We start from the raw sequence: 22251 nt of genomic DNA on the forward strand, positions 1-22251 counted from the left end.
CCTTTTCTCGTTAACTGTGTTAAAGGCGAGACTATCCTAGTGAAGTCCTGCACAAACCATCGATAGTATCCTGCTAGTCCTAAGAAACTCCGTACTAATTTTATCGTAGTTGGGCGTTCCCACTTTGCGACCGCTTCGACCTTAGTGGGATCTATGGATACTCCGTCCTTTGTCACCACTTGTCCTAGGAAAAAGACTTGTCGTAACCAATATTCACACTTTGAGAACTTCGCGTATAACTTGTTCTCTCTTAAGGTGGCTAGGACTTTTCAGAAGTGTTCCTAGTGTTCCAAGTCTGTTTTTTAGTACACTAGGATGTCATCAATGACCACGATCATGAAAGTGTCTAGACAGTCCTTGGTTAGGCCAAATGACATCACTACGAACTCATAGTGATCGTACCTTGTCCTAAATGCTATCTTTGGTATGTCTTTTTCTTTAATCTTTATTTAATGGTAACCTGACCGCAAATTTATCTTAGAAAATATCGTTGCCTCTCTGAGTTGATTGAATAAGTCTTCCATTTGAGGCAGAGGCTATTTGTTCTTTATGGTTCTCTTATTTAGCTCTCTGTAATCGATGCATCGATGCATCGATCCATCTTTCTTCTTAACAAACAACACTGGTGCACTCTAAGGGGATACACTAGGTCGAATGAACCCTTTATTTAGTAAGTCTTGTAAATACGCCTTGAGTTCCTTCAACTCTGTTAGCACCATGTGATAGGGTGCTTTGGAAATAGGCCCAGTTCCTAGCTTGTGTTCGATGACGAAGTCGATCACTCAAGAAGGGGGTATTCCAGGTAGATCGTTCGTTAATGCATCTGAAAACTCGTTTACTATTGACACGTTTTCTAGGGTCTTTTCTTTTCCTCTTACGTCTACGACACATGCTAATATAGCCCATCCGCCTTGTTGGACTAACCTATTTGCTTTCATCATCAAGACTACCTAGGGGGTAATCCCGGTACTCGTGCCTTTAAATTTAAAGGTAGGTCCCGCCAGTGGCAAATATGTTACTTCCTTTTTACAACAGTCTATACTAGCATAGTTTTCGGCTAGCTAATCCATGCCTAGTATGACGTCGAAGAACATCAAGTTCACTACCATCAGGTCAATGCTTAGAGTTTGGTTCCCTATGATTACTTGGTCATTTTTACTCTATCCCTAGCTACTATTTCTAATCCCAAAGGGGTGCTTACAGACATTTCATGCAATAAGGGTTCTAATTCAAACCCCATCTGTGATCCTTCTTGAGGTGAACTCTTTTCAGCCTCACCTCGTCCTCTACCTCTAATAGGACATCGTCCCCTTCCTTGTCTTACTCTTTCGCGTGGTTTAGGCAGTATGGTTCAAGAAACCAAGATAGCATTTCTTAAGTCTAAGGTTCATCACTATGCATATATATTATTAAAAATACATATTCTAAAGTCTCATATTGCAAACAAAATCACTCAACATACAACAAATCACATCATACTCTATAATAAATACATGAAATATCACAACAATTTCAGTAATATCACTAGAAAAATGCATGCGAGTTCGAAAATGTTTCTCTTTTCTTATCTTATGCAAGACGTACTTGATGGTGACAGGACATCGATGTTGGGACCATGGAATGTGCCAAGCCTACATCGTAGGCTAGTCTACAGAATCTAAAACCTAGAGCTTTGATATCAACTATTACGACCCTAAATTTCCACATACTTAGAGTCGCTACTAACGTCTCATGTTCATCTATAATGTGGAAATATAATTCTTACATGAACATCATTTATAACCTAAACTTCGAAAAACGCTTAAAACAACTTCTTATCTGGAAAACACAGTCATGGTCTTCCATCTAAAGAGGAGGGAAGAGAGATAAGAGAGAAATCTAGAGCTAAAAAGGTGGTTTGTTTTATGACCCTCAAGAAAATAGAGTGTTTGTATCAACAAACACTACATTCTTAGAGGAAGACCACGTAAGAAATCATCAACCTCGTAGCAAACTAGTATTAAGTGAGATTTCTAAAGATGCTACTGATAAAACAACAAGAGTTGTTGATCAAGCTGGTCCTTCAACAAGAGTTGTTGATGGAGCTGACACTCCTGGTCAATCACATCCTTCTCAAGAGTTGAGAATGCCTCGACGTAGTGGGAGGGTTATAACTCAACCCGATCGATACTTGGGTTTGACAGAAACTCAAGTCATCATACCTGATGATGGCGTTGAGGATCCATTGACCTATAAACAGGCAATAAATGATGAAGATAGAGATCATTGGATTAAAGCCATGAATCTTGAAATGGAGTCAATGTACTTCAATTCAGTCTGGGAACTTGTAGATCAACCAGATGGGGTAAAACCTATTGGTTGCAAATGGATCTATAAGAGGAAACCAGACCAAACCAGTAAGATACAGACCTTTAAAGCTCGACTAGTAGCAAAGGGTTATACCCAAAGAGAGGGGGTGGACTATGAAGAAACCTTCTCTCCTGTTGCTATGCTTAAATCAATTAGAATACTCTTGTCTATTGCCACATTTTATGATTATGAAATTTGGCAAATGGATTTTAAGACAGCCTTTCTAAACGGCAATCTTGAAGAGAGTATCTATATGACTCAACCAGAGGGGTTCATTGAACAGGATCACGAGCAAAGGGTTTGCAAGCTTAAAAGATCCATTTATGGGTTGAAGCAAGCATTACGATCCTGGAATATAAAGTTTGATATTGCGATCAAATCTTATGGCTTTAAACAGAATGTTGACGAACCTTGTGTTTATAAAAGGATAGTCGACTCTACAGTAGCTTTCCTGGTGTTGTACGTTGACGATATCCTACTCATTGGAAATGATGTGGGATTTCTGACTGACGTTAAGCATTGGCTAGCTATACAATTCCAAATGAAAGATTTGGGAGAGGCTCAGTTTGTTCTTGGAATCCAAATTGTTCGGAATCGCAAGAACAAAACACTAACATTGTCTCAGGCATCGTACATCGACAAAATGTTGATTCGATATAAGATATAGGACTCCAAGAAAGGATTATTACCTTTCAGGCATGGAGTTCATTTGTCGAAGGAACAAAGTTCTAAGACACCTCAAGAAGTTGATTCTGTTGGGTTTTATGTCCTAAAACTCATAGTTTGTAAACAAAAACATATTCTATTTTCAATAAAGTTATTATTGTTGTTTATTCAGTAAAGATTGTTATTGAATAAAGTGAACTTTACGATCATTAATCTAAATCCAATAAACTAAGAACACTTTGGCTATAGTTTGATTACTTGAACTATATGTAGAGACATAAGAGTGGATCAAGTTCAAGTATATAGTCAAAATGATCTATAGTATAAGGATAAGACTGAGTACCTTATTTTGGGGACACTATGGATGTGGCCCACTTTTGTATATGATATAAACAATGTGATCACTAAATTGTACATGTGGAGACATGTGAGTGGGGGCATCCTATGCAATGAGTATTGCATAAGATCGGACCATGAAGAAAACCACTCTCACTTTATAATGTCGTTTACTGTTGAGATTGATTTTCTTTTCATTCGATAACCTAGGTAACTCGGTTTTAATCCTGAGCTAACCATGAACTCCTGTTTATTCGGAATTATCCTTAGATTTTCATGGGTGAGAGTTGCTCTAGTTCGCCGACTCAATAGGCCTCCCATTAAGCACTGACTCTAGGTCTTGAACAAGGGGCCCCACTCTCTCATTGGCCTGAGAGGGATTCGGTTTACTGGTTGGACCACAAACCAATTGTTCATTAGAGGATCAGTGAGACATAAGGAACAAGAAGTAACTTTAGGGGTAAAACGGTAAATTGACCCATCTCTAGTTACGAACAACCTGTGAAGGATCGACTTACTAATCATGGTTATATCAAATGGACAGAAATATATCTATAGTGAGGGGAGTGCTACTACTAGGCTATAGTGGAGTGTCCTAGTGGTTAACGAATGTTGATTAACAAGGTTAATGAGTTTAGCCGGTTAATCTTGGATCGTTGGAGCCCATGATCTATAGGTCCATTAGGTTCCTCTGCAAGCTCATATCGGACTAAACCATAGAACAGTGTGACGAGTATGTTCGAGGTGGTTTGAAACTGGTTCGTGAAGAAACTTGAGCGACAAAAGGTTAGTATTCAAACTCATTGAGTTTTAATGCTTTTGAAACATGCTAGCTAATTTACTATAATTGATGTACTTAGAGTGCCTAAGATCCAAATTGCTTCCGCATGTGTTATATTAACATCATCACAGTTGTCATGAAAACTTTATGGTTATAGAAACTAGACACCCCAAGGATTGTGTCAAAGAAAATTTGAAGCAATTAGGATACCAATTTCTCGAGAACGGAGGTCCCGTACGTCAACTACGAGGTAAGTAACCATCTTAGACTTTTCTTAAGAAATACTTGTAGGAATTGCTTGAATTTTTATATAAACATTAAATCAAGTATGAATTAAAGATATATGAAAGAAAAATATCAAGAACCATGAGTTAAGACCCTCAACCGATCAAATTTCTTGAGATTTAAGTAACATCAAAATAACCCACTAAATGAATTCCGGCCCAACTTTTAATTCTGAGCATACTATGGTATGTTAAGACTATATATGCAATTTGATAGTCATTGCACAAAGTTGAGTAGTTAAACCAAATAACGGTATAAAATGACCATAATGCCCTTAAGGCAACTTACCTTCGGTTCATGATCTAAATGGCCTCTGAATGCTATGAAACTTTGTAGTAGGCCCCTTTTTTTTTTCTTTTTTTTATTATTATTCTTTTATTATTTTTTATTATGATTGATGACATTGGAACATTTTCCGAGGTCAAACCAAGAATTAGGTGGTATAATAACCAAAATGCCCCCATGACCTTTTAAAGTATTTCAAGGTCTAAACCCCTCTAAATGACTTACAACTTCTTACAAAGCCTATAAGGGCATAAAGATATTTTCAAGATTTCAAGTGGTTAAAAATGAGAAGCTTTGATACCATGCTAAGAATGAGAAACATAATTGGGATCGAAAGTCCAATTTTCATTTATGTTCATGTTTAAATAGGATACAAGCAACCAACTAAATCGTAGAAATAAAAGAAATCCATAATCTCATTGTTTCATTTTTTATTCCCAATAAATATATTTATTTTCAAGCACGAGTTTTTGCCGGTAAAAAAGAAATCAAATGGATTCAAGGGAGCTTTTCATAACGTATCAATAAGTAGACCCATGCTTCGAGTTGTTTCATGCTATAAATAAAAGCGAACACTCAAGAAATCCGTCGTACAGGCTAAATGATGTTGAGAAGGCTAGTGACATTGATCCACAAGACTAAATGAACTAATTGGTTCTATAGGATATACTATAAATAAAAATTAGTACATTCCCCCATCCACTAACAACCAATTTCTGAAAGGGAGGAAAAATCCTAACTGATTATTTCTCTACAAACCTTAGAATTTACATAAGGTTGACAACTACCATCATATCAATCAACCAATATCAATGTTGAAGACTGAGAACCAAGAAAAATACTATACAAGCTCTACAACTACCAAGGTAAGAAAAACATTAGGTAGCACTCAAGAATAAGGGACCAAGGTCCTTAAACTAAGAAACTCAAGACCTCCCACGGTATATCATGTTCTTGTAGGTACCACTCAAGAATAAGGGACCAAGGTCCTTAAACTAAGAAACTCAAGAAACTCTTAAGACCTCCCACGGTATAGCATGTTCCTAACTTAGACTTCGTAGCTTTCAACGTATGAAGCCAGAGTGTAGATATTGAGACTATGCCGCTTGGAACGTATGAAGTGCAATGATTGACTTGTTTGTAATGATTATATCAATTGATACAACTTCTCCTACCGTGCATAAAAGTGCAACTCTAAATATATAGTTGAGTGACCTATAGTTAACAATAAAAATTTATTAATTAAACGGTTTAATTATTTAATTTTGGGTCCTTGAATCTTATAATCTATATGTTCATAAGGTCTCTTTGATAACTCATATGCTCATTACACTAAAAGGTTCACTTTAGTTAAAAGAAAAATTAAAATTTAGTATATTAGATATATTAAATATAAAGAAGAAAATAGATCTAATTTAAAGTGTTCAAATAAATATTTAATATATTAAATACAAATAGAAAAAAATATATTTAGTTCAAAGTTTTTATTGAATATATTAGATATATTAAATATAAATAGACAAAATAATAATAATAAACATAAAAGCAAAAAATATATTTATTGTATCACACTTCCATTCTTGGCTGAGAATCTCCCGATTATACCCCGACCATAACTCCGCATCATTTTTCAACATAAATGATGCACATGTCACCTTTTGATCATCGAGACAGTTCATTAATAAGAAGATTGTCTTAATTGATGATTGCCACAATTGTGTCTTTGTTGGGTCTCGTGAGGCACCATTAAAGGTACGAGGATCTATCCCTTGAAATCCTGTATACAACACTTCTCGCAATGACTGCGTACTGTTGGTCTGCTGGGTGGTCACCACCATTTGCATCCGAACCTAGAATGATTCCCACATTATGGTAGTCATGGGGTCCATTCTAAGCGTCGGTGCCACTAGGGGTGGCACTGCTGTGTCGGTTTGAGTTACTGATCCTTCACGAGGTGGACTCCCTCTACCTCTACCCCATCATCTAACAAGGGGTCATCTTCTTCCCCTACACCCTCTTCCACGTCCTCTAGGTGACATGATCTATAATCAACACGTAATTACTCTTAAGTGAGGATCTCTCGGTACAAAAAATATGTCATACACTATATCATTATAAACACACAACTGATTCAACAATAACACACTTGACAATAACATTCAATATCTTTTTTTATTATTTTACGTATGACGTACTTTATGGCGACGGAGCATCAGCGGTGGAACCATGGAATGTACTAAAACTACGTCGTATGCTAGTCAACAGAATCTGTAACCTAGAGCTTTGATACCAATTGTAATGACCCTATTTTTCTACTAAAATAGAGTCGCTACGATATGAATGACCTGACCTGACCTTTTTTTGCGAAAACATTCATTTAAATAATTCATAACACACTAGATGACTTTCACCCATTCTCATATATGGTAAGTAGATGAGTAGTTTCCTTTAGTGTTGATTTTGAGATTTGAACAATGGAGCCCACCCTTCTTACGTGCTCAAGAGGGACTTAGTTTATGATTGAATCTTAGACAAATGGTTTATTAGAGAATTACGGGCATTAAGGTGAAAGATATAATTAGGGGGTATAACAAACTTTTGACTCAGTTGTAATTACCAAAAAAATTGTGAATGATTGACTTGCTTGTAATGATTATATCAATTGACACAACTTGTTCCACCCTGCATAAAAGTGCAACTCTAAATATATAGTTAACGAATGAAAATTGATTAATTAAGACCTTAATTTAGTTAAAAGAAGAATTTGAAGGGTACAAATTAAAATTTAATCTAAGAAAATAGATCTAATTTGAAGGGTTGGAATAAATATTTAATATGTTAAATAAATACAAATAGGGAAAAATATATTTAATTTGAAGTGTTTATTTAATATGTTAGATATATCAAATATAAAAAGATAAAAAATAAAAAATAAAAAATAAAAAATAAAAAAACTTAATCTGAACAGTTCACATTTATATTTAATACATTAACTAGATTAAACATAAAAGCTAAAAGTAGGTTAATTGTATCACACTTCCATCTTGGCTGAGAATCCCCCGGTTATTCCCCCGACTATTAACTCTGCATCATTTTTTAGTATAAACGATGCACAAGTCACCTATTGATCATCCGGACAGTTCATTTATAACAACTCAAAATTTTCTACTTAAATTAAGGTCGCGACTGTATACATATCATAAATATTGAATGCGGAAATACTTCATTTAAACTTTCATGAATCATAACCTTCAGCTTAAAACACAGTCATCGACTTACGTGTTTCGTAAACACCTTTAAAAACAACACAACAAAAGGCTAAATAAAATCAATGAACGTTTAAATTAAAAACATCCTATCCTAGTCTAAGTCTAAGAAAATAAATACGACTACTCTATGCATGTGTCATAGTCTCCAGTTGCGATGGCGTCGTCAGCCGTACAGGAAGCCTTGTCTTAATCTGAAATAAAGGTAGCATGTGGGTTGAGTATTTTAAGAAATACCCAGTAAGTGACCCTACTATTAGGGATTAAATGCAAGAACATGCGAATGCAATGACGGGACCTATCATTTAAATCCATTTTTCGACGGTACTGTCCTAACGGGTAATTTGGATGTGTATCATATACTCTACACATAGCCCATACGTTCAAGTATGGACTCACCAGTCAGTTCGCACACCGTTGGGCCACCATCCTTGTGAGGCGAGCATACTCCGGAAGCTCCTTAGGCTAGACACCCGTTAGAACTAGTAACCGTCACGACAACATTAGGTTAACCATAATGATCGTACCCCTACCTGACCGTCGCTGCATTATGATAAACATAATGATCATTTTCCTGCTGGGTCATCGAAGCATTATGATAACCATAATAATCATATTCCTGTCTCATAACGTATTCGTCCGTACTATCGTGAAGGGTAAAGGGTATCCCCCAATGCATGAGAACACAATAATGCATGAAGTCCCAACATTTTTTCATTTTCATTATCATTTAATACAACCCCACTAGCGTTCCGTACATCCCATATCATTTTTCATATCACTTATCATATCTTTCATGCATACGCTGGGGTTGTATTTCATGCTAGTTCGTCGTTTGGCATGCCAATCATATCATATCATTCAAATTACATAAGTGTGTCACAATCATAACATTTCGTGCTTCCAAGCATAATAATTTTCATCATATACGTATCATGCCATAACATATCGCATCACAATATTCATATTATAAACATGTCAATTTTATCACATATCTTACCATAACATATTTCATATCGTCTTTATATCATATCACAATATATATACATCAATGATTCACATGTCGTATCATAATCATAACATATCGTAAACACTTCGTGGTCATATCGTTCCCTAACTTATCATAGCCTTAACATTCTTATACCTATCACAGTCATGTCGTTACATAAACGTACCCTGACGTTATCGTTCTATCAATCTATCATAATCCTATCTCTTTCTACACATAACCTAACTATATTCTTTTATCAACCACTCATATCCATAGTACTTCAAGATGTAACCTAACCTTCACGTTTCATGAACAAATCTTACTTCTATCGATTCACAATTAATGCACACATATCAGTATATATGACACGTGCAGAACCACGGGCATGTGTCAACATCAAATATAACCATGTCAATAGTAAGGTCACTTACCTCGTTAGCTTAAGTTGTTGTCACGAATATATCCTTAGTGAAAGTTCGATTATGTCCCTTGAAATCCAAGTCAACCTATGTGAGCTCATGACATCAGTTTCAAGTTTGAACCCAATAAAATTATTTCTATAATTTAGATTGGTCCATGGTTAAAAGTAAATGTTAGGTACCTAATAATTATATTTTTATTTTTATTAAAAATCTTATTTTCTATGATTTTGTATAAAACAATTGATAGAGTTATTTCAAGTTATTTTGGGTCTGTCTTTACTTTTCTTTCTATATTTAGTTTAAGTTTTTTAATACTGGAATCTTCCTTCTTTTTTGTGTGAAAAATTCATTTAAATAATTCATAACACGATGCCATGGACTTAAACATTGGCAATAAAACCTTAAAAAAAATAACGAAAAATAAACAACGTGAAATTTATATAAAACAAAAAAAGAATAAAACAATGTCCTAATCTAACTTAAGGACTACAAAATAAATAAAATGCAACTTATCGTAACACAAGTTCCATGGTCTTTAATGTGACGTGTGGGCCGTGTGTAGGAACCCCTGTACTCAATAAGTGGCCCGACTATTGGCGTTATGAAATGAAGTCACATGAAATGTAGTCATCAATTGTACAAGAGTTCATTTCATTCTCTTGAAGGCTTTCTAGTTCAGGCTAAATTAGATGTGTAATACTTCTCTACACATGGCCCACACCTACGAACGTGAGCCCACTAGGCAGGCTCGCACGCTCCCTAGGCCTACTGGTCTGGCTAGCACTCGCTGAGAGTTGTTGCTGGACACCCGTAGGGAATAATGATTGTCGTAGCATTATGGCGAATAAGATGATCACAATCAGTCTCATGAAGTACGCGTCCGTGCTCATCATAATGGGGCAGTATCTCGATACACATGAACACACAATTATGCATCAGGTCCCCATACTAGTCAACATAACAGAAGGTTGAAGGTCGTGGGTTCGACTCCCATTCTAGTCAACATAAAACTACATTATAGTCACTTACGGGACTCCTCATCCACTCACTCTAACTTTCAATTACGGGACCCACCCATTATTAATGGGGTACAAGGTCACAAACATTTTTTTCTAGCAAACATATCATATCATTTTTCATATCGTTTCTCATATCGTTTTATTTACGAATCTGAGTCATACCGTTATAGGAACGTATAGCATCCTAACCATATCGTTTTATTTACGAATCTGAGTCATACCGTTATAGGAACGTATCCTAACCATATTGTTCTATCATTCTATCATAATCATATCCTTTTCTATACATAACCTAACCATATGTTATGTCAATCATATCTTAGTCATATCGTTCCATTACGTTTATCGCATCCTTCTCGTATCCTATCTCACACATATCATTGATTATGTCAATCATATCTTAGTCATACCGTTATAGGAACGTATAACATCCTAACCATATCGTTTTATTTACGAATCTGAGTCATACCGTTATAGGAACGTATCCTAACCATATCGTTCTATCATTCTATCATAATCATATCCTTTTCTATACATAACCTAACCATATGCTATGTCAATCATATCTTAGTCATATCGTTCCATTACGTTTATCGCATCCTTCTCGTATCCTATCTCACACATATCATTGAACACATGATGATGTAAGAGTTATCATATCATTCACGTATCATAACATATACATAACATATCATAGTCATATCGATTTATAAACAATTCACACATATGAAGTTTATGACACATGCAAAACCACAGGGCACGTGTCAGCATCAAATATAATCATGCCGATAGTAAGGCCACTTACCTGATTAGCTTAAGTTGTTGTCACTAATTTAAAGTTCAATTCTATCCTTTGAAATCCAAGTCAACTTATGTGAGCCCATGACATCAGTTTTAAATTCGAACTTGTACAAAATTATTCTTTTAATTTATAATGATTATGTTAGATTTCATGTGAACATTAGAATATTTGCATGAATAAAAGTCCGAGATATTTAAAGTTCAATTTTTTTTTGCTGGGTTTAGTTCTTTTCACCCTATCTCCATTTTTCTTTTTATATTTAATTTTAAATTCTATTTATTGAATCTTTCCTCTTTTTTCTATTAGTCTTGGTCTGTATTTTATTTTTTCCTCGGGGTTATTTTCTTTTCTCCCAGTATTTAATTTTAATTTTTAATTCTTTTGTTTTATGTGGAGCTCTTTTCACTAAATCTCCATTTTTTTATATTTAGTTTTAATTTTTAATTGTTTTATCGTAGAGTTTTTTTTTTTTCACCAAATCTTTGTCTTTATTTTCTTTTCTCTCCATATTTAGTTTTAGTTTTTAATTCTATTAATTGAATCTTATCTTTGTATTTAGTTTTAGTGTTTAGTTCTATCCGCTGAATCTTCTTTACTTCTAAATCTGATTTCTTTTTTTCGTTTAATTTTGTTTAGCAGTTTAATTCTATTGGATGAGAGTCCCACAGCTAATTTAGGGAATGATTATCGGTTTATAATCAAAGAATACTATCTCCATTCGTATGAGGCCTTTTGGGAAAGCTCGAAGCAAAGCTTATGCTCAGAGTGGACAATATCATACCATTGTGGAGAGTCATGTTCATCTAACATGGTATTAGAGCCATTTTATTCTCTCTCTAGCATAACTGATAGTTGGAGTAGGGGCTATTTTTTTATTCTTTCTCTAGCTTTGTATGTGATTCTTTTCTAATCTATTTTTTTATTCTCTCTAGCAGAAATGATAGTTAGCGTAGGGGTTGAAGAGTGATATTTGAGGAAGGAGTCCTAAGATATCAGTGAAGGAAGGGAAGGGTTAATTATTTATTTATTTCTTTATTATTGTTATAATTATTATTTTTTGTAAGTTGTTACAATTAAAGAGTTGGACCTATTGCTCAAAATAACAATGAAAGCCTTCAAATATTGCACAATTAATTCTAGAATAACAAAAAGATTTAAAATTCTAATTTTATCATTCTTTTTACTCCTGGATTTTATAACATTATATCATAATATAGAACAAAATTTGCACATCATTTAGTCTTTTCGTATAGTTGGTTATCATGTTAGTCAAACATACAAAGGTCTTCGTTTGTTCGCTAGTAATATTGTTCTTTCTCATGTGGTTGAATGATTTTATGCATAATATTTTAAATATAGGATATGAATAGATAAAACGATAACTTGGTCTCGCCATTTTATTTTGGGTACACTGCAAAGCCTATGATATCTTTGTTGACTCGAAATAGAGTAGACGAGTCAAACTGTATTCTTATGTATATGAACGAATTTGTTAACACCAATTTAAAAATACTCAAGAATAAAATTGAAAATAAATTGTTTATTTAAATATTGAATTGTATTATATTCATATTAGGAAATGTCCATAAACAAGAGACTTCAAAACAAAATTGAAGAGAAAAGTGATTTAAGAGTATTTTTGATTTTTTTTTTTTAAATTATGAGTATTAACAAAATGTTTGAAAGTTGAATTGTATTTTCAAACAAGATATTAACGGTTTCATCTCACTAACAATAAACTTATTTTTTATTTTTATTTATTTATTTTTTATTATTATTATTTTTGAAGAATATTGATGAAACATTTCAGGGTTCTAAGGATATTTTGTTTAAACACTAAAATTTATAATTATTAGCTATTCTTTTGATCATGGACATTATGGACATCTAGTTGTTGTGGTGTAGTGGTTATCACTTGTTAATTCTACAAAATCTTTTTTTGGAATCCCATTCTAACTAAAATGGTTCGCTATACCAAATTCTATGACATTGATGCCGATGGGAAACATTTTTGTTCATCCAAGACTCATACTCTGAGAAATTTGTGTAACGCTCACTATATAGAACTTTAAGTTCGATTAAGAGTTTGTCCAATTATTCCCTTTAGAATTTATTTAGACCATTACAAACTAGTTTAAAAACCTTCTCGAAGATCTAGTTCATTAAATTATACAAGTTGTGGGTATTAACGAGTTAAAATACCTCACAGTCACTCATAACTACCACATTGAAACTTAAAAGAAAATCTTTGAAACATTATCTTTCTTCAACTCCTATACTTAAGAGAACTTTCTTCAACTCCTATCTCTTGACTTTTGTTACCTTAATTTGTTTCTTATATTTAATAAATAAATGCACGAGGCTTCATGCATTCCCCGTGACATAGTCTTAATATTTGCATCCAAAGCTTCATGTGTTCGGTGCGATACAATTTACATACCTATGTCCAAGGATTCACGGGTTCCTTGTGACATAGTTGAAGTACCTACACCTAGGTGTTCATAGTTTCCTACGACGTATTCATTGTCGTAAGACCATATTGCACTACTCATCGGGAGGTCTTTAAAATATCTCGGGTTCTCGTTCAAGAGTTTTTTTGTTAAGTCTTGAAATACAACTAAAGAAAAATTCTTAACAAGTACACCCTAATCCATATGAGTCATAAATATTTTTCTACATGCATAAATCTTTCATATGTATCTTGTCACTTAGTACTCATAAAAACCTTGATTCCTTATCAAGTGTCTTGAGGGGTAGTTACATACTTTTTCTCTTAGCTCATATCCCTAAGTTGTTATAATCTCCTTAACATCTTTCATACTTACCCTTATTTTGTAAAGGAGTCTCATAACTTTTCGTAGTATTTTGAGTATTTAAGATCTTGAAAACATCTTAGAATTCTTATAGGGATATTTTGGTTATTTACCACTGCAAATCTTGGTTTAAATCCTCAACAGATTTTAATGGCCTTGTAACATAAGTCTCATTCAATTAAATGTCATTTAGGGGTCACTTTGCTCCTAAGCCAGCTATATATAATTATAGGGGAATTTTAGTCATTTTACACGTACCCTTGGTTTAGCCTTTTATCATAATCTAATTATTATCAAATTTCATACATAACCTTATCATATCATATTGAGTCTTCTCCTAAAATTTCATGAACAATAGAATCCATTTAGTATGATTGTGGCTTAGGCACATTGTAATCAATTTCAACCTCAATTTAGTATTGGAGAACTTAAATACTTACCTCAACCTCAATTTCAATTTTCTCACTTTCTTCTAGATGACTTGCTTTCTTCTGTCAACAAGATCAATAGTTTAATCAGTTAGTGTTAGGCAGGGTGGTTTTCTACATCTCACGACTTCCTGAGCTTAGCTCACATTAAAGTCATTTATGTCATTCATAAATGAGTTTAGGTATACAATGTTTCAACTTTTACTGTGTTAGCTTTTTTTTTTTTTTTTTTTTTTTTTTTGTTCACACCGATACTTAAATTTCATATTTACATACTTCATAGTGACGAAATTTCCTTTCGACACTACCACTTTTAATATCTGTACCAGACTATAAGATGCTGTCATCTCTCAAGTTTTCTTGGTCGTTTTCATTTGAATATATTTAATCGTCAGTATACGTTGATACATTTTTCCCATCTCTATGGTCATAACACTGCGTATTTTAACTATGTTCAAGACATCTAACATAAATACTAAACTCTAGCTCCCCATAAATGGTACAAACCTTACTAATCTAAACACTATCAATATATTAATTAACATTCATATTCCATGCTGGGTAAATCATACCAATTCTGTATTAAAATAAACATATAACTAAGTCAACAATAATACAGTCAATGGTGTCAAAATTTAATTAGGAGTTATAGTTGATAATGACCAAGCAGTAACAACATATGAAATCAACAACATTTCCTTTTCTTATCTTATCCATGACATACTTGATGATGATCGGGGGGCATAAGATGTGGGACCATGGAACATGTCAAGCCTATCTCATAGGCTAGTCTACAGAATCTATAACCTAGAACTCTGATACCAACTGTAACAACCCTAGATTTCTACTAACCTAAAGTCGCTATCGTCATCACGACATACTCTCTTATGCGGAAATAAATCTTTAAAACTTTATCATAAAATACTGTCATGGACTTGCGTGTTCGAAAATATATTTAAAACAACATAACCAAATATTGAATAGAAAAAATAAACATTAAAAGTAAAAACACCGTGTACTAACCTAAAGTCTAAGAAATGAAATACCATTATCCTATGCATGTGCCATGGTCTTTACTTGTGATGTCGTCGTCAGCTCTACAGGGGTGTCTTGCCTTTACCTGTAATAGAAGTGACACACGACTTGAGTATTTTAGGAAATACTCAATAAGTGACTCCACTATTAGGGTCACGGAATGCAAACACATGCAACTCATGCTTAGGGACCTATCATTAAAACCATCGTAGGGGTGGCTTCCAGTCTGGATAAAATTGGATGTGCGTGCAAGTGTGAGTCTTCAGGCGGTTCGCACGCCCCCTAGACCCATCATAGTCGAGCTGGTTGTCCATAGCCAGACGTCCGGAGGTCAGCAAATCTCGAGTGTCTTGCGAGGCATGATCATGATCATCGCAACATTATGTTAGAAATAATGATCATTTTCTTGTCTCATGACGTACGCATTTGTAACATCGTAAAAGGAGACATTCCCTGATGCATCTAAAAAACTCCTTCCATTTTCCTTCATATCATATCATTTTTCAACATTGTCTTTAAGACATGTATCGGGGTTGAATACCGTATCATTCCTATCATACATCATATTATGTCGTACCATGCACATAACATGTCCTTCAACATATTATATCATAGAAATATCATATCATAGACATGATGTCATAGACATATCACATCATATCATAATGCATGTCTCCTCATGTATTATATCGTCGAACGTATTACACCATAACATAAATCACATCATCAGTACATCACATGTAATGGCCCTAGATTTTTACTAACCTAAAGTCACTACCATCATCATAGTCTATGCTCTTGTGTGAAAGAAACATTTAAAACATCATCGTGAAACATAATCTTTATCTTAAAACATTACTTCAACTTAAAACACTGTCATGGACTTACGAGTTTGAAAACATATTTAAAACTATATAAGAACAATAATAAATAAAGCAAGTAAAAATTGATGTGTTCCATGGTTCAATCATTGATGCTCTGTCACCATTATATACACAATGCATAAGATTAAAAAAGGAAAATGTCATGATGATATTTATTGTGATTGGCTCTATGTTTTAAATGTTATGTAGCATGAAAATTGATGAGCTTTAATTATATTATATATTGCAGCATGATGCTTGATTTAATTTCGCTATTATATGCTTGCAATGTTGTATGAATTTTTTTTTGTGTACTATGATATTGTATTGTTAGTAAATGATAGACTTAAATAGAATTATCTTGGTTTTTAGAACCATGTCACCTAGAGGATGTGGAAGATGAAGAAGAGGAAGGGGAGACCCCCTATTAGATGTAGAGGAAGAGGTGAGGCTAAAGAGAGCTCACCTCGCGAAGGATTAGTAACTAGGAAGGATGCAGCTGCATTGCCTCAAGTTGTACCGCCACAAGCTGCACCACCTCTAGCAGCACCAGTGACTTGAATAGACCCCATTACTAGTTTGATGCGGGAGTCGTTTTAGGTCATGATGCATGTCATAATGATCACCCAACAATCCAACACTTGCAATCTACTAGAGTAGTGAACTGGCTACGAGACTTCAAGCGGTATGATTCGCACCCATTCACTAGTACTACGAGAGATCCAACAGGGATGATGGGCTATACTAACATGCGCAGTGGACGTAAAAGGAAAAGAGAAAACAATGGATACGACATCCATAGTAAACGAATTCTCAAGTGTCTTCCTAGAGGATTTACCAGGAGTTTCTCCTTCACGAGCTGTAGACTTCGGATAGAACTCAAACCAGGAACTAGACCTATCTCTAAAGCACTATACCACATGGCTCCAACGAAATTAATGGAACTAAATTTACAAGTACAAGATCTACTATAAAAGGGTTTAATTCGACCTAGTTTATCTTGTTGGTGTGTGCTGGTGTTGTTTGTGAAAAAGAAAGACGTGTCCATGCGCCTATGTATTAACTATAGGGAGTAAAACAAGAGAACAATAAAGAACAACTACCCACTCCCTCGCATCGAGGATTTATTCTACTAGCTCCGAGAGGCGACAGTATTTTCCAAGATAGACCTTCGATCAAGCTATCATCCGATTAAGATTAAGGAATGAGATGTATCGAAAACAACCTTTGAACAAGATATGGCAACTACGAGTTTGTAGTGATGTAATTTTGCCTCACCAACGCCCCAGTCGTGTTCATGAAATTAATAAACCATGTATTCAAGGAATGTCTAAACATGTTTGTTATGATGTTCATAAACAACATTCTAATATACTTGAAAACGGATCAAGAACACCAGGAACACCTCCGAAAAGTCTTAACTATCTTAAGGTAGAACAAGTTGTACGCCAAATTTTCCAAATGTGCATTTTGGCTACAAAAAGTCTCAATCTTAGAACACGTAGTGTCTAAAGATGGGATTTAAGTGACTCCACTATGATAGAAGTTGTCACTAAATGGGAACATCCAACTACGGTTACAGAGGTATGAAGCTTCCTGGGGTTAGCAGGCTACTATCGAAATTTGTCCGAGACTTCACTAGAATAGCCTCGCCTCTTACACATTTTACAAGGAAGAACATACCTTTTATATGCAATGACGCATGTGAGGCCAGCATCCAAGACCTAAAATAAAGACTAGTGTCAACTCCAATGCTCATGTGATCATAAAGCTCGGAGGGATACGTAATCTACAACGATGCATCTAAAAAAAGATTAGGGTGCGTGTTGATGCAACATTGTAAGGTTGTTGCTTATGCATCACGCCAATTGAAAGAATATGAGAAAAACTACCCTACGCACAACCTAGAATCGGCCGCAGTAGTATTCGCAATTGTAACGACCCGAAATTTTCTACTTAATTTAAGGTCGCTACTGTATACATACCATAAACTTTGAATGCGAAAGACTTCATTTAAATTCCATAAAATATAACCTTTAACTTAAAAACACAGCCATGGACTTACGTGTTTCGAAAACATCTTTAAAACGACACAACAAAAGACCCGAAATAAAATAAATAAGCGTTTAAGTTTAAAACATCTTATTCTATCCTAAGTCTAAGAAAATGAATACCACTATCCTATGCATGTGCCATGATCTCGAGTTGCGATGCCGTCGTCAGCCGTACAGGAATGCCTTGCCTTAACCTAAAAAATGTAGTAGCACATGGCTTGAGTATTTAAAGAAATACTCAGTAAGTGACCCCACTATTGGGGTTAAATGCAACAATCACATGCAATAAAATGATGGGACCTATCTTTCGTTTCGTTTCATTTCGTTTCGTTTTGTTTCGTTTCTTTTTCGTTTCGTTTCGTTTCATTTTCCCTACGGTGTAATCCTAACAGGTAATCGTGGACGTGTACCATATACTCTACACGCAGCCCATACGTGCGAGTATGAGCTCACCAGCTAGTTCGCACACCGCTGGGCCACTGTCCCTAGTCGGTGGGCATGCTCTAGGGGCCCACCGGGACCCGTTAAAACTAAAACCGTCACGCAATGCTATGCAGGACATAACGATCGTTGTCCTGCCATTTGGATGTACGCGTCCGTACCCTCGTGATGGGATAGGGGTATCCCCCCAAATGCATGATCACACAATATGCATGAGGTCCCACTAATCCTACAGTCATCATTTAATGAACATAACCCCGTGTCACGTTTTCATGCTTACATGTCATTCTCATTCTCATTCTGTTACATATCATACATATTCCTAGCAGGGTTATGTATCATGCAATTTACCGTATTTCATGTCATACAATTCATTCAGTTACATTCCAATACTCATACAACAAGCCATAATCGTGCAAGGGTCACACATCGTCACATGCATTCATATCACATCAACTAAGCAACATAAATAACATACATTCACGTTCACATGATTTTGTACTTAAGCACAATAATCTAGCATACAATGTATCATATCATAACCAAGTCATAACGTAAACACTTCATAATCATATCGTTCTCTAACTTACCATAGCCTTAACGTTCCTATACCTATCACAGACATATCATTACGTGACGTACCTTGGTCATATCGTCACAAGAACGTACCCTAACGATATCGTTCTATCAATCTATCACAAACCTATCCCTTTCTACCCATAACCTGACCGTATTCTTTCATCAATCTCTCCTATCCATAGCACTTCGGTATGTAACCTAACTCTAACATTTCATGAACGTATCTTACTCCTATCGTTACATTTCATTTTGTGCATCCTTCTCGTACCCTATCTTTAACATCTCCTAGAGCACATCGTACCATAATTATTATCATACAATCCACATATAATAACATAACATAACATAACATATAGGAAGCATATCGATCCTCAGACAATTCACACATATCAATATATATGACACGTGCAGAACCACAGGGCACGTGTCAACATCAAATATAACCTTGCCGATAGTAAGGTCACTTACATGGATAGCTTAAGTCGTTGTCACGTATATATCCTTACTGAAAGTTCGATTCCGTCCTTTGAAATCCAAGCCAACCTATGTGAGCCCATGATATCAGTTTCAAGTTTGAACTCTATACAATTATTTCTCTAATTTACCTTGTTGAAATTATGATATTTACTGTTAGACAGAATTTAATGGAGTTTCATGCCCTCTGATATCTCCTGTCATAGTTTTAAATTCTGTTTAACAAATCTTCCCTCAATCTTCCCTCCTCCCTCATGGTAATTATTTTCATTCCCATTCTGTAAATAGATTCTCAGTTTTGTAAACATCTGTAAATAAATATTACTCTAATTCTATATTTATTTTCGACCGATATTATTGGCCAATTTTAATTTGGCCACTATCTTACAGATTTATGGATCTGCCAGCTAAAATTATATTGATTCTAACCTTATTTCCTATAACTTCCGATGCTAAAAAGAAATCTAATTAATTGAACATGGGATCTGATTATTACATACGGTAAGATAGGAAAGAATATTTGATCCTAAATTAATTTCTTATAAGCATAGCTATAAAGGAAAAGGAGTTCTCAGATAGAATTTTACCGTAATAACGGACAAAGATCTCTAAATCTGCAATCTATTCAAATACTTCTTCTCAAATCTCAAGATGATTGTTTTCTGTTTTTTTTTTTGTCAGGTTTTTCTTTTTTTTTTTCTTTTTTTTTCCAGCTTAGATGGGCAGAGGACAGATAATTGTGGGAAAGAGGTCAGTGGAGAGAGATGGGGAAAGATTTATTTTTTTATTTTTTTATTTTTTTAATTAATTAATTAATTAATTTTATTTTTTTATTATTGTAATTTTAACTATTTTTATAATTATTTTTATTCTTTATTTCTTTATTTATTTTTGGGCTATTACAGCAATATAGATATGGTGACACTCCGTGTATGGAGAAAAGACCCAAATTTACACAGACCACCAATAGCCTAAAATATTTCTTCACCCAAAAAAAATTTCGTTGGTTGGAATTAGTGAAGGACTACGATATAGATATCCAGTACCACCCTGGAAAGGCAAACGTAGTCAGAGATGCCCTAAGTTATAAAACGGCACACTCGTTTGTCCTCATCACTAGAGAGTTAAAAGTACAAGCCATGTTAGTTTGTTCAAAAAGTTTTAGTTGCTATTTTTAGGTTACAGTGGACGTAAAAGGAAAAGAGAAAACAATGGATACGGTATCCATAGTAAACGAATTTCCAAGTGTCTTCCCAGAGGATTTACTAGGAGTTTCCCCTTTACGAGCTGTAGACTTCGGGATAGAACTCAAACCAGGAACTGGACCTATCTCTAAAGCACTATACCACATGGCTCCAATAGAATTAAAGGAACTAAAATTACAACTACAAGACTTACTATAAAAGGGTTTCATTCGACCTAATTTATTTTGTTGGTGTGTGCCGATGTTGTTTGTGAAAAAGAAAGACGGGTCGATGCGCCTATGTATTAACTATGAGGAGTAAAAAAAGAGAACAATAAAGAACAAAAAAAGAGATCATGTTGAAAAATATTAATCTAGGTGCGGAAAGAGTGAAAGAAGTTAGAACGCAGACTCTTTGGCAGGAGTTTGAAGCGTTGAGGATGGGTGATTCAGAAAGTATTGATGAGTATTCAGGAAAACTCACCATTATTGTCAACAAATTGAGAGGGCTCGGCAATACTGTGGATGATATCCAAGTAGTTAAGAAACTTCTAAGATCCACCTCTGCAAAGTTTCTTCAAATCACTTCAACGATTGAGGAGTTCAGTGATCTCAAAACGAAATCCGTTGATGAGATTATTGGATCACTCAAGGTACATGAAGAAAGGTTGCAAGGGTTTGAAGAAAAGGATGAAACCGTTCTCCTCACTCATGCAGAATGGAAGGAACGAGAGAATGCAAAATCCTCAAAGAAAGAATGGAAGGATCAAGGCAGTTCCAAAGGAGGCAGGGGACGGGGTCGTGGAAGATGGAGAGGCCGTGGGAGAAGTGACTGGCATCGAGGAGATGAAGGAGAGTCGCAAACTCAAAAGAAGAAATTTGAAAAAAGTAAAATTAAACGTTACAGGTGTCAGCAAATGGGATACTTTGCATCAGAGTGTTCCACAAAAGACGAACAACTCAACTTGATAGAGATGCAAAAGGATGAGGAGTCTTCATTGCTGATGATAGAGGCGTGTGAAATTAAAACCACACATGACAAAGACCCTAATTTTGTGATGTTGAATGAAACTATAGTGCCGTCATCAGCCAATATTGGAACTAAAAATTCCTGGTACCTAGATACTAGAGCAAGCAACCATATGTCATGAGAAAGAAGGGTGTTTCGTGAGCTCGACA

General features: G+C 34.9%; 1 protein-coding gene across 1 annotated transcript; it reads left to right on the top strand.

Annotated features, from left to right (window-relative positions):
- Positions 1-21428: 21428 nt before the first annotated feature.
- On the top strand, positions 21429-22223 carry LOC147791245 (uncharacterized). Its single transcript, XM_087126596.1, has one exon. The coding sequence runs from the start codon at positions 21429-21431 to the stop codon at positions 22221-22223; it is 795 nt and encodes a 264-aa protein (XP_086982722.1).
- The last annotated feature ends 28 nt before the right edge of the window (positions 22224-22251 follow it).

Source organism: Cucurbita pepo, chromosome 9, assembly GCF_057944985.1.
Source record: "Cucurbita pepo subsp. pepo isolate OVF chromosome 9, ASM5794498v1, whole genome shotgun sequence".
NCBI lineage: Eukaryota > Viridiplantae > Streptophyta > Magnoliopsida > Cucurbitales > Cucurbitaceae > Cucurbita > Cucurbita pepo.